Raw genomic sequence first — 15,142 nt, forward strand, 5'->3', positions numbered from 1 at the left:
TGTACGCGGCTTTAGGGTGTCTGTCTGTTGCAAAGTGGATTTCCTGCAACAGAATAATGTCAGCCCCCAATCTTTTGTAATGACGAAATGCTTTTTTCCTCTTTTGAGGCGAGTTAATGCCCTTGATTAGATGGTGGGTAATAGTGATGTATGTAGGGTGATAGAAATAGCTCACAACGCCCTGGGCAAAGTACACCAGCAAAAAAATGTGAAAGATTATTGTCTTCATCATTGTCATCGATGAAATTATTATATGACATATGAAAAAAATCAATCTGTACTTCCCTATGATACAGTATATTTTGTAACCTGTATACGACATCATTAGATATAGCAATCTTAACTGTAAGTTAACTATGGTTGACCTTTTTAATTGAGATCATTTGTAAAAAAAACTTAATATAGGTGTTAAGAAACTTATAACCTGATAACTGGAGGGCAAACTGTAAAAAGCAGTTTGGCCAAAAAACAAGTAAAGTTGGACTAAAATGTCCATAACTCACCCGGGGAGTCCAATCATAGTGGACCCCAAAAAATAGGATCAAAAGCGCTAAAAATAGAGCTATACAAACCACGAGAAGACTTCCAGGTGTGAGTTGATGGTCGATCAAATGGAGGCGGAGAGTCTCAGCAAATCTCCATCTCTAGTTTCTCAGATTGAAACACCGTGCATGCTATTATGTTAAATGTCCCTTAAACTATTACTTTAAGATATATGAGAGGACCTATATGTTGAAAGATATAGTTAGTGGAAGACACAATGTAATAATAACAGGGGAAAAAAGGGAGGAGGGGAGAGATGGGAGAGGAGATTCTTAGGTACTCAATCACTGGTGTGGAATTTTTGGTGTAAAAAATAAATAAATAAATAAATAAATAAATAAATAAATAAATAAATAGATAAAAAGAAAAAAAGTTTCAATGTGGTCATTCTGTGGCTACTTTTTCATAAACTTTTAGTCAATGCAGGTGACCTGAAGAGAGTAATAAAGAAAAAAGTTTATTTCCTTTAAATTCTCTCATTTTCTTTGCTGGGGTTAGAAAAGACTGTTTCTTCCATCTTGCTTGTAGTTTATTCTATGGGAACACATTTCTTAGGGAATGTCTTACTCTTCTTTAAACCTGCCTTGAAGGAGTAGCCCAGATGGGTGATGAATGTGGTGTGGATGGAGGTCTTGGGTTTAATTCTGGGTCGAGTAATCCCAACTTCACCAGCAGATCTTTGCCCTCAGCGACGTTTAGAACCATGTATGTGGTTCCATTATGAGGCACTGTTAGTTTAAATGGAAATCCCCATCTGTATCTTATATGGGCCGATTGCAGAATAGATGTGATTTCTTTCATCTTGCGTCTTCCCTCTAGTGTGGTTTGAGAGATATCAGGGAATATATGTATCTTTGTGCCATTTAATTCAATATTGCTTGAGTTTCTCAATATATTTTCCTTTGTAATAAAATACTTCATACATAAAATGATATCTCTTGGTGGTTTATTGGGGGGGGGGGGGGGGGGCTTGGGACGAAGGGCTCTGTGTATCCTGTCACACATGAATGAAGATGGAGGAGTATCAGGAAGGAGAGATTGAAACAGCTTGGTAGCAGCAGGCATCAATTCTGTGACTGACTCTGGACTGACCACGGAGTCTTACATTGTTCCTGCGATTTCTGTTGTCCAAATCTATAACTTGAACTTGAAGATAGGAGTAGTTGTCTGCAAGGATTTCAAAATCCTTCCTCAGATCACTGTGTACAAGGGATAGTTCATCGTATTTAGTTTCCAATATGTCTGTGTGTCCCAGTGTCCTCCCTGCTTTAATGTGCTGTTGGTTTTGTGCAGTTCACTCTGGACCTTGTTAGATAATTTATCATAGATAGCAGAAAGACTGGCATCTACAGTGGTGTGAAAAAGTGTTTGCCCCCTTCCTCATTTCCTGTTCCTTTGCATGTTTGTCACACTTAAGTGTTTCGGAACATCAAACCAATTTAAACAATAGTCAAGGACAACACAAGTAAACACAAAATGCAATTTGTAAATGAAGGTGTTTATTATTAAAGGTGAAAAAAAATCCAAACCATCATGGCCCTGTGTGAAAAAGTGATTGCCCCCCTTGTTAAAACATACTATAACTGTGGTTGTCCACACCTGAGTTCAATTTCTCTAGCCACACCCAGGCCTGATTATTGCCACACGTGTTCACAATCAAGGCATCACTTAAATAGGAGCTGCTTGACACAGTAAGGTCCACCAGAAGATCCTTAAAAGCTACACATCATGCCGAGACCCAAAGAAATTCAGGAACAATTGAGAAAGAAAGTAATTGAGATCTATCAGTCTGGAAAGGGTTATAAAGCCATTTCCAAAGCTTTGGGAATCCAGCGAACCACAGTGAGAGCCATTATCCACAAATGGCGAAGACATGGAACAGTGGTGAACCTTCCCAGGAGTGGCCGGCCGCCCAAAATTACCCCAAGAGCGCAGCGACGACTCATCCAAGAGGTCACAAAAGACCCCACAACAACGTCCAAGGAACTGCAGGCCTCACTTGCCTCAGTTAAGGTCAGCGTTCATGCCTCCACCATCAGGAAAAGACTGGGCAAAAATGGCCTGCATGGCAGAGTTCCAAGGAGAAAACCACTGCTGAGCAAAAAGAACATCAAAGCTCGTCTCAATTTCTCCACAACACATCTTGATGATCCCAAGACTTTTGGGACAACATTCTGTGGACCGATGAGACAAAAGTGGAATTCTTTGGAAGGTGTGTGTCCAAGTATATCTGGCGTAGAAGGAACACTGCATTTCATAAAAAGAACATTATACCAACAGTAAAATATGGTGGTGGTAGTGTGATGGTCTGGGGCTGTTTTGCTGCTTCAGGACCTGGAAGACTTGCCGTGATAAAAGGAACTATGAATTCTGCTGTCTACCAAAAGATCCTGAAGGAGAATGTCCGACCATCTGTTCGTGTACTCAAGCTGAAACGAACTTGGGTTCTGCAGCAGGACAATGATCCTAAACACACCAGCAAGTCCACCACCGAATGGCTGAAGAAAAACAAAATGAAGACTTTGGAGTGGCCTAGCCAAAGTCCTGACCTGAATCCTATTGAGATGTTGTGGTATGACCTTAAAAAGGCCGTTCATGCTCGAAAATCCTCTAATGTAACTGAATTAGGACAATTCTGCAAAGATGAGTGGGCCAAAATTCCTCCAGGACGCTGTAAAAGCCTCATTGCACGTTATCGCAAACGCTTGGTTGCAGTTGTTGCTGCTAAGGGTGGCCCAACCAGTTATTAGGTTTAGGGGGCAATCACTTTTTCACACAGGGCCATGATGGTTTGGATTTTTTTTCACCTTTAATAATAAACACCTTCATTTACAAATTGCATTTTGTGTTTACTTGTGTTGTCCTTGACTATTGTTTAAATTGGTTTGATGTTCCGAAACACTTAAGTGTGACAAACATGCAAAGGAACAGGAAATGAGGAAGGGGGCAAACACTTTTTCACACCACTGTAGATCAGCCTTAGTAAGTTGAGAGAGGTACTCACTTTCTTGCTGTGCAGTAACTTTCTCAGGTGAAGCACATGTGGCAACAGGGGAAGCCTGTGGAGAGTGATGGGCACCATCTTCGGACATCTTGTGCTTGTCTTTGGCTCAAAGTAAATAGTTTGTCAGGGAGTGCTGTGACTGGCGACCGCACGCCTTTCTGCCTAACGGAATGCACAAGGGTTTCCTGCAGGGGTGCAGATGAAAATCGGGTGTCCTGTGTTATAATTGGGCCTGCCGTCTGAGTTTAAAACTCCGTGATTGGTGGAGCTGTTATGCAGAGCTGCCGTGCCTCATCGCGCCACGCATGCGCCCTGCAACATTTATGACTTCTGACCACTATAGCCCCATTATTATTATTATACAAAATGCAGAAAATAACAATCTGAAGGTTTGTTTGCTAGTATATGTGGTATAATAAGTCTGCAAGTTTTTTCAGTTAACAATCTCATGATAGGTTTGTAGAAATTCTTTTCAATCCTCCAGAAATATCTCATGGATTTTGTTTAAATTGTATATTTTTCTTTAAACACAGTGATTTGGCCTATCAAGGTAAACCACATCTCTTGGAAAGGGACAAATCGTATTGCCATATTCAAAAACATGTCCGGTTACCACATTCAGAATAACTTGTATCCAGATATTCTAAATAGTAAACAGTCCTTTTGACTTTCTAACAATTCCAAATTTCACCAAAGAAGCTAACTTTTAAGGGTAATTTTTTGGCTAAATCATGAGTTAGATGTGGCTGTTTGCCAATAGGAAAAGCAAAGTAGATCTGGTCATCTTGGATTTCTCCAATGACTTTGGGCTCTTTTACACAGACGATCCGTTGAGGTCCGCTTGCCAGTTTTTAGGCGGACCTGAACGGATGTTCCATAGACCTCTATGGAGCGTTGGATGTCAGTGGTGACATGTCCGCTGACGTCCGACCCGCTCCGATCCGATCCGAAAAAGTGTGACGGAGGAAGAACCTACTTTTCCATCCGTCTGTGGATCGAATTGGCTGACGATGGACTCTACGGTTCGTCGTCATCCAATCTCCCATAGGATAGGGTAACCAGATGTCCCCAGTTTCAGGGGACAGTCCCCGGATTGAGGACACTGTCCCCAGACCAAGTCTGTCCCCGGTTTTGTCCCCGGATTTGAATTAAACAGGAGCTAGTGCAATTTTCATAGACAGTCAGTGTAGAATAAAAAAAAATAATTCTGAATTACACACTCCCGCTCCTACTAGCTTAGGGGGTGTATTTTGTTTGCATTATCTGTGTCACTTTCTGATGATGATGTGCTGGTCAGAGCGGATGGACTATTTATTCAGTTTCCTGCACATGCCCATTCAGCTCCACTCACATGTTCTTCTGCCTTGGCTCAAATCCCGGCCAGCTGCCTGCCTGATTATCTCCTTGCCCTCCCTGTCATTTTCCTCCGCTCCCCACCCAGTAGTAGCCAGGGCCCGGAGAGTGAGACCCGAGAGGCTGTGAGGCAGGCGGAGGTGGCACCAGGCAGAGAGAGGCAGCTGAGCTCGGCTAACGATGTCCAGCAGCAGGAATAGAGGGGAAGCAGGTCCAATCGTGGGGCTGCCAGTGCCTTCAAGGCTTGAGCAGAGGTGTGCTTTGGGGGTGTCTGTGAATAGACTACATTGCACTGTGCCTGTCTCTTTGGCATAATGGATGGTATCAGAACTCACAGGCAGCAAGCACTTATTGGTCAGAAGTTAACAAAATCAGCACCCAGCAGCCATTTTATGTGATACACTGTGATAGAGCCAGCCAGAGCCATGATAGAGTGCCTGCTGCCTGTGAGTTATCATAATGCTGATGATCTTAACCAGTTTCTGATCGCCTGATAGCAGATTTACTGCTACAGTGATCTTATATACGTTATCCTGCATTTCTGGGTATCAGAGCCAATCAGCGGATCTGGCAGACTCACCTTGGGGTCTGCCTATGTAAACAAGGCAGTTCGCAAAGCAAGTACAGGGATCCATGTCTTCCCTTAGTAAAATCACCTCCCCCACAGTGAGAAAACACTTGTCAGGCACACATTTAACTCATTGATTGCCCTAGATGTTATCCCCTTCTCAGCCAGTGTCATTGGTACAGTAACAGTGCATATTTTTAGCACTGATCACTGTAATAGTGTCACTGGTTCCCACAAAGTGTCAAAAGTGTCACTAATGCCACGTACACACGAGCGGGATGTCCGACAGAAAAAAGTATTTTCATCCTATATTCCGATCGTATGTGGGCCTCATCTGACTTTTTTTCAAAAATTCTGATGGACCTAGAAATGGAACATGTTTTAAATATTTCCGACAGAACCAATTCCCATCGGGAAAACTGTTCGTTTGTATGCTGTTCCGACGGACCAAAAAAGACGCATGCTCTGAAGAAAGTACGAGACGACAGCTATTGGCTACTGACTATTGAACTTCCTTTTTCTAGTCCTGTCATACGTGTTGTACGTCAACACGTTCTAGACAGTCGGACTTTGATGTGATCGTGTGCAGGCAAGACAGATTCAGCAGAACTCTGTTGGAAACACCTTCAGAGTTTATTCCGACTGCAAAGCCAGTCGTGTGTACGCGGCATTAGTGTCCGATTTGTCCACCGCAATATCGCAGTCCCACTATGAGTCACTGATTGCTGCCATTACTAGTAAAAAAATATATATGTCCCCGGATTTCATTTTAAAAATCTGGTCACCTTACGAGCGGCGCTCTGACAGGTCCATCCCTGCACAGTGGGCAGAGATGGACCTGTCATCTTCCTGCTCAGCGGGGATCGACGGAGTGATCTCCGCTGAGCAAGCGGATGTCCACGGGGCGGATCAGCGCGGATCTGCCCCATGTGAAAGAGCCCTTTCTGTTACAAATATGGACAGTCATCATCAAAGTACAATAACTTGTTATCAGGCATGTAAATATGTAAATAGGTCAATAAAATGCTATATGAATAAGAACATATCATGAAAAAGTTGACTTCAGCTATGAATGTTTCAGGATATTCTCTCCAATGTAAAGAAAGATGCATGTGTATATAATCTCAAACATATCCGGTGATGATTTAAATGCTGGAGTTGCATCTGATCCCCACTTGACTTGCAATTATATTAATGCCTCCAGCTCACTAATGGAATTTTCTGTTTAGTCAGTGGAGACATGATCAGATGAACAGGAAGTGTCAGCATACCTTGCCATCACATCCGATGGGTTTCTTGCATTCCTCACATGTGTTGGAGTAGAGGCTTTCAAAACATTTCACACAGTATGGGTTCTCTTCCCTCAGCAGGTATTTCTTTCCAAACAGAGATTCCTTGCAGTAATGGCAGTCAAAGCGCTCGGTCATTTTCCATGTAATAGTTTTTTATTCTGAAAGAAATTACATGTATCATTTTTCTGCTACTGTTCAAATAATAAAACATATGACTTCTCTTAGAATCAACTTTTACTTAATTCATATATTTTTCTGGAGATCACTTGCCACATGTAATACTCTTTCCCTCTTTCCTTCCTTCTTGGCACTTGTTTACTTTATTATTTATTTTTTGATTATTTTTATCTTTTTAAATTAGGCCTCATTCACATATGTCTGTACTTCTATGCATTTAAATGTAATCATAGGACATATAAATGCATGTAACAATTTTAAAAGGTATAATCCACACTGTTCTCTTACTTGCGTTTAGGTGCACTGAAAGGGGGGGGGGGGGGGTTGAGTATCTTTAACCTCTACTGACTTTTCCTTTTCAGTCAGGACAATTAGGCTTTATAACATGTAGACCCTATAACATATAAGAATTGTGTATATCCTTGGGCATTTACCCAACCTCTAAAGGGATATTAATGCTGAATTTACATGGTAATGCACATGTGTAGGTGTGAGTGGGACATATAGTTACATAGTTACCATAGAGTTTCTTTTGTCTTTCACACTAAACTGTGATACATGTGAACCAGTCTCATAGAAAATTGGACTTCTACTTGACATGCATGTTCCTGCAGAAAAATGCAAGCGTTTTGCTGCCTCAAAATGGACAAGTGTTAATAAGCCCTAAATATCTCTTAGCATTCATGACCGAATTCCAGTTTTAATTATAAAGTCATAATGTTTCTTCAAATCTATTACAGCTGTTTTAGGACATGAACTTGTAGCTGGATTAAGTGTAACTGAAGCCAAAACTCTTTTCTATTAGTCTTTGATACAGCAAGGCAGGGTTTTAACCTTTGTCAGCTTTGTATTGATATATGAGTGCTCACTTGGGAGATTTGCTCTCAATTTCTGTATCAGAGGCATAACAGGAAGTGACAAGAGCTCTCCCCAAAATTTGGTGAATTTTCCATTTTTTTGTCTCATTTTCATTGAAACATGTATCCCCATCTGGAGTTTCCCCGCTATTCTGTTCTCATGATAACTAACATTTTTGATTTCCCTCACATCATGTACCAGGGACAACAGGAGCCATGGCAGAAAGTGCGTTTAAATTTCCCAATTTGGGATGCAGTCAATAAACAAAATGAGAAAGGTTCTAAGTCTTCCTTACTCTATCCTAAACTAGACAAAATATGGAGTCCCACTTTAATATGTAGTTAAAATTTTGATTGGAAATAATCTTTACACTTTTTAGCATTTGCCATGGTTTCCAACTAAAGGGAAAAGAGGCAGTGCCTTTGAAATTCTTTGTGCTCAGTAGAATAAATTAAGAATAACCCTAGGCAACATGAAAGGGACCAAATACATATAAGTGTTCAGCAAATTGTATATTGTTAGTTTGTAATTTTGCACATTCACCAAACAGGTAACTAGTATACAAAGTATCATATAATATTGCCCTGAAGCAGTGTTCTCCAGTGGCCCTTTGCTTGCCTTTATCCAGCCCTCCAACTGATATTACCAATGCAGCATAATTCCTGCCACTTACACCAACAATGGAGCACCATTCCTCCCACTGACACCAACAATGTGGGACTATTCCTCTCACGGACACCAATGATGGGACATTGTTTGCACTTTTATTTGGCCATATGCTATACAAATTTTGTCTGGTTCCTGAAGAACCAGCAAAAATTCACTATGTAGGTGGCCTTGTCAGTCCCTCACACCCAACATTCTTCAAAAAATGTAAGGGGCTGGATGGAAAATTTTAGGCGTTCTGGCAACCACCATCAAAGGAGTAGCATGGATAATTTTTGGCTTACAGTATCTGAACAACATCCGATGCAGCCACTGTTCAGGCATCCTGACAGTTTCCTGTGATCTCTGGGTAGTGAAGTCCTCAGCCCATTAGCCTCTATTCACTTGCACTGCACTCTACACTATATCTACATCTCCCTATTTACACAGAGCTCAGTGGCAGGGGGAGATTAAGGAGGAGAGTGGATACAAGAATACACAGCCTGCTCTTCATACACTGGCAGCACCTGGCTACACATGTATGCTTCTATTCCATTTGATAAATTATTATAAATGACAAGGCCCTTTACAGTTCATACAGTCAAGGCACGGAATTAGCAAACAAGGCTTCCCTCTCCACACTATATGCTGAATCCCAGAGCAATAATTTTTATATCTTAAGTATTTTGGATGCATCATTCAAACCATAAAACATTGTCTATCTGCATACCTTCCAACTTTTTGAGATGGGAATGTGGGACACCTATCAGCAAAAGTATAGAACACACCCCCTACCACACCCCCTTAAAGTAGAATTGTACAAAAAAACAAGATTGGCTAAACCCATAAGTGCTTTTTTACCACTACTATTCCTTGATATTGGCATTTGGAATTTTACAAATGCAGCAATTTAGAAATCAGATGAAAGTTTTAGTGCTGGAAAACATGTTTTGATAGATAAAAAGTGAATTTTATATACAATTTTATAGATCAGACCAAAATGAGGGACAAATGAGGAGGAATGAGGGACAGAGGGACATTGCTCCAAATCAGGGACAGTCCCTCAAAATCAGGAACAGTTGGGAGCTATGTATCTGCTGTACTAATTTTGTGCAAATAAATCCTTTACATCTTGAGTTTGTATATTTTCTCATGCATTCTTGTATATTTGAGCTAATTCCCTTTTATATTACACTGAGCCAGTTGTTCCACATGAATACACTGAAGTTCTTTTTCTTAGTCCATCATTGATTTAGAATATTTCACATTTTTCCCAGAGAGGAGATGAAAGTATGATTTGAAAACACAATATCCAAGACATGTTGTTACAGGAAAGAGAGATCCGATTTCTAATTTCAGGAGATACTGCTAGGTGAGACTACCAGATCTAGACTTCTCTGTCCAGATAGAAGGTCTTGGCGTATGTGTAAATAATGGCCCCTCTGCAGAACTTACTATGTGAATGTCATATGTCATATCTTTACAGACCGCACGCTGTTGTATATTATTTCATAATTTAATACCAACTCATTATCAACATATCTATTCTGGATTCTGTCACTCTCCACACTCACTAATGGAATAAAAACAGTGGCATGTGAGCTAAAGGCATACACTCCTCCTAAATATTTACAAGAGAAGCATACATATGGAGTCTAACAATGTCATCGCTGTGTAAATTCTCCTTGGCTTCACTAATCCACTTAGCCCCTATTTACTTTACCACTTGAGCATTAATAAGGAGGGACTTATTTGATTACATGCTCCAGGGTGAACGTTGGGTGAATTGCCCAGTTTTGATATATATATATATTTATAAAACCTGTGTGCATGATATTTAAATAATTAGGTTCTGTTCCAGCAACTTGAGATTGGCTGTATATTAACAGAGCCTAATCATTATTAAAATATAAAACCTGTTATACTTATAATAATGTGTACAGGTCCAGGAAAGTCTACTACTTCTTACCTTTCCAAGTTGAAAGTAGTCCCATTGCTTGATATTCCCTTCCTTTTGAACTTATTTTGTTTACCATGAGTACAAAATACAAGTAAACAGACTTTAAAAGACATGCTAAGAGAAAGGTGATGTGCATCGTAACATCAAGAGCATCACTGGTACATAGTAGGTGAGGTTGAAAAAAGACACAAATCCATCAAGTCCAACCCATGTGTGTGATTATATGTCAGCATTACATTGTATGTTGTGGTCGTTCAGGTGCTTATCTAATAGTTTCTTGAAACTATCGATGCTCCCCGCTGAGACCACCGCCTGTGGAAGGGAATTCCACATCCTTGTCGCTCTTAGAGTAAAGAACCCTCTATGTAGTTTAAGGTTAAACCTCTTTTCTTCTAATTTTCATATGTGACTAAACGGACGTAGGGTGGTCTCGACGTGTTGACGCTATCACGTGACTTTTGGGAGCGCTCGTTTTGCCGGCCGGCATTTAACGCTATTTGATTGATTCTGCTTGCGAGTATGTTTTTATGATTTAATAAAAAGTTTTTTTATACGGATTCACACTATGGGAGTTTTTTGTCTATATTCTATGAGCGATCCCATCATTGAAATTTTGTGGAGAGATGAGATGTTGTCCTGATGTGACGGTCCTCTGAGATTTTTTTACCTTATATGCCCAGATCTTTTTAGGATTTGATAAGCGCGCATTTTTACTATCAACCAGCACAGTAGTGGTGAAGGAAGTCTATGCTCTGCACTGAGTCTAATTGGAGAGATACCTTCAACTGACGGACTTTTGCCCTTATATTCTTTTTCATTCATTTGAGAACGTTTATTGAAAAAGTGTGTTTGTGTCTTTAAATTGTTGTTTGCACATTTCCATTTTCGAGCACTTTACAAGTTATTTAAGTGTATGAATTTATTTATGTTTATATCTAGTTTATTCTTATTTCAATGAATTTTTATTAATCGTATGAATTTATTTATGTCTATATTTAATTTATTCTTATTTCAATGAATTTTCTTATTATTATTTATTTATTTATTTGTTTGACCTCAATTGTTTACATTGTGTATGCACTGACTGTGTATATGTATCACGATTATTTTTTATCTCACTCCCCATTTATCACCCCCCTCTGAACTCGCCCTTGTAGCAAGTTTTCAATCCAGGTACTCACCCTCTGGTCCATGCCAACGGACCTTATTTTATACAGTAAACGTTTATGGGGAACTGTGTCAAATGCTTTTGCAAAATCCAGATACACCATGTCCACGGGCATTCCTTTATCTAGATGGCAACTCACCTCCTCATAGAAGGTTAATAGATTGGTTTGGCAAGAACGATTCTTCATGAATCCATGCTGATTACTGCTAATGATACCGTTGTCATTACTAAAATCTTGTATATAGTCCCTTATCATCCCCTCCAAGAGGTTACATACTATTGATGTTAGGCTAACTGGTCTGTAATTCCCAGGGATGTATTTTTGGCCCCTTTTTAAATATTGGTGCTACATTGGCTTTTCTCCAATCAGCTGTTACCATTCCAGTCAGTAGACTGTCAGTAAAAATTGGCAATTACTTGACTGAGTTCTCTAAGTACCCTCGGGTGCAAGCCTTCTGGTCCCGGTGATTTGTTAATGTTAAGTTTCCAAGGCCTAATTTTAATTCGGTCCTCTGTTAAGTATGGAGGTGCTGCCTGTGATGTGTCATGCTGCAGTTTTGGTTACTGAAGCCCCCCGATTCCCTTGTGAAGACTGAGAAGAAGAATAAATTCAATACCTTTGCCATCTCCCCATCCTTTGTAACCAGATGTTCTTCCATATTCTTTATGGGGCCAATATGCGCTGTCCTCCCTTTTTTACTGTTTACATACTTAAAGAATTTCTTGGGATTTTTTTTTGCTCACCTCCATGTTCTTTGTTCCTAAGATTTTATCCCAATTCATGCCTTCTAGCAAGGCTTATAATTTAGGGAAGTTGAAATGCAGTGTCTTTGTATTCCCGCTATGTTTCCTATTTGTGTGATTTATACTGAAGCTAATTAACCTGTGATCACTGTTACCTAAATTGCCCCATATTTCCACATCCGTGATCAGGTCTGTATTGTTGGTAATCCATAGATCCAGTAACGCTTTATTTCTAGTTGGTGCGTCTACAATCTGACCCATAAAATTGTCCTGCAAGACATTTAGGAACTGGCGAGCTTATGCCTTGTACACGCGGTCAGACATTCCGACCACAAAATCAGTCTGACGGATTTTGTCCGAAACTGGTTTTGCATACACACGGTCGGACAAAGTTGTCGGAAAATCCGATCATTCGGAACGAGGTGGTGTTCGTTGTGTAGGACGGGACTATGTAGAGGCTAGCAGCCAATAGCTTTGGTTTTGTAATTTGATCTGAGCATGCGTGGCACTTTGTCCGAGCAGAATTCTCTACAAACGATCAGAAAAAGTCAGATCGGATTTTTTTGTTGGAAAATTTTAGATCCCGCTCTCAAATTTTTTCCGGCGGAATTTCCGATGGAAAAAGTCTGATAGAGACCACACACGATTGGATTTGCCGACAATATAAGACTGGGATGCCATTAAAATATATGTGCATGTAAAGGCAGGAGTCCCAATACTTTTGGTAATATAGTGTATATGAATATGGAAAATGCAAACAATAAGAGTACATTTATAATGGAATATTAAAGAATCACATAAAATCTTAAATGGTAATTAATATGAATCATATGGAATAATAATGAATGATAATAAAGATTATATTATCAATAATAATAGAGTAATTTTTAAAGGTATAAACCATCATTCCACCATTGTGGTGTAGATATGAAGGTTAAGGATAGAATCTCACTCATCATATGTAACAGGAACAGTTATTATTTTATTTTTTATGCCAATAATGAATAAACATTTATGGAAAAAAAAAATCTCATAATGATTATAATAAAGCTGAGTATACAATATTAGGCTTTAGGTGTGTAATTTGTCCAATCGGGGTCAATATTTACACAATCATTTCATAATGATACTTCATACAGTGTGTTCACTAGAAAACCATTGTCCTAGATTTTCTAAATTTTTTGGAACAACTATTTTTTGGCACATAACATGTTCATAAAAAATGTATGGTGGATAATACATAATGGTGTCATCTTATTATTAATCTCTAGTGATGCATGTATATGAGATTGTAATGCATGTTGCCAGTTATAAATTGAATTTGATGTTTCCAGCAAGTTTTACCTGTTATTTCAGTAAAAAATAGTTTTGGACTGAATTAGATATTTATTAAAAAAAAATTTAAGAAGGCCCAGGGACCTTGGGTCCTAATCACACCTATTAGAGGCTGTTTCAAAATTGTTTTCTTAGGGCTCAGGCACACAGTCCTATGATTTTACATAAAATCTTGTTGGCAGCAAGATCCTACATAAAATTTGGTGGAAATGAGGATACAGGCGGTTCCTGCTCACAAGCATACTAGGTTGCTAGGATGTAGGCAAGTTCTGGTGCCAAGAGTCCTATTTTGCTAGGACACAGGTAGGTCATGAAATATAGCATCTTATATCCTAGGTTGCTAGGACACAGGTAGCTCCTGAAATATAGCATCCTATATCCTTGGTTGGTAGGATGCAGGTGGCTCCTGCTACCTAGCATCCTCAGTTGCTAGAACCCAGATGGCTCCTGTTGCTTAGTTCCTTGGTATTCCCAGAAAAAAGCCATGCATTTAATGCTGTATGCATGTAAATGTTTAAAAAAAGCATTATTCTATATCAAATGTTTTATTAGGGTATCTTACTGGGGTCTGTGTTTCCTCCAACTAGAATCTGACAAGGTTCAGGTAGTCCTGGGTTTCCCCACAGCTGAACCTCATTCAACATTATAGTGTACTGTAGGTCAGTTGCCACACATAAATTGCCAGTTTGTATACGAGAAGAATGAAGAAGGAAGAACATGACTTAAAAGAAGTAGGATTCTCTAACAGTCCCAACAGATGGTCAGTGTATGCAGGTAATTTCAGGTAAATCAACTGTTCGAAGAAGGCCTAAGTGTCTCCAAATATTTATCTATTCAACTGTTTGAGTAAAAACATGCAAATATTTGCAAGTATGGGTTTGATTGGAAGGTGGCGATTTATTCCAAGACTATACTGAAATGCCTCATACATATCAACCTATCATCAAGGTAGTTGGTGGCAAAAGTGTGACACTTTGTGGCATAATTCTACAAATTAACAGTCTACTGTGCCCATTGTTTATTTAACCCAAACGGAAAGTGATCTTGGTTAGTTGAGTTTGATAGATACTGACAATCTGTGGGTGAATACTTTCTATCTCGGCCATCACAAATTATCTTTCAGAAACGTACCAAGACTTCTAACATTCCATGACATAATACCTAATGTTGCACCAGGCATGGGTATATTCTAAAAATATTAGTAAACAAGTATATTCTGGATGCCAAATAGTTACACAGACATACAGTAATATTCATGCATGTTCTCCATAAACAGAACCAAGGTCCAACAGTGACCCTCCAAACTTTGCTGGTACCGGCTCACACATGGTAACATAGTGTGAAAACACATAGGGCCATTGCCCATTCAAATAAGTTGTGTCCTTCTATTAGCCCAGAAGTCAGTGAAGGTTTAAATGGTACAGACATATGAGTCTTGGAAACAGAAGAAAAGGATAAAGTACTTGGCTCAGAGTAAACGAGAAGAATACCAGCT

The 15,142-nt window shown here is 39.5% G+C and overlaps 1 protein-coding gene across 3 annotated transcripts in view; it reads right to left on the minus strand.

Moving 5' to 3' along the window:
* Window positions 1-15,142, minus strand: part of FHL2 (four and a half LIM domains 2) — a 136,769-nt gene that overhangs the window by 71,434 nt on the left and 50,193 nt on the right. For all 3 annotated transcript variants that reach the window (XM_077482683.1, XM_077482684.1, XM_077482682.1), the window contains exon 2: window positions 6,740-6,918. In XM_077482683.1, the coding sequence (XP_077338809.1) occupies window positions 6,740-6,895 (156 nt within the window). In that variant the 5' untranslated portion in view covers window positions 6,896-6,918. The remainder of the gene's footprint in view (window positions 1-6,739; window positions 6,919-15,142) is intronic.

The sequence above is a fragment of the Lithobates pipiens genome, unplaced genomic scaffold, assembly GCF_037356315.1.
Source record: "Lithobates pipiens isolate NorthernLeopardFrog02 unplaced genomic scaffold, aLitPip1_a1.2 Scaffold_16, whole genome shotgun sequence".
Taxonomy (NCBI): domain Eukaryota; kingdom Metazoa; phylum Chordata; class Amphibia; order Anura; family Ranidae; genus Lithobates; species Lithobates pipiens.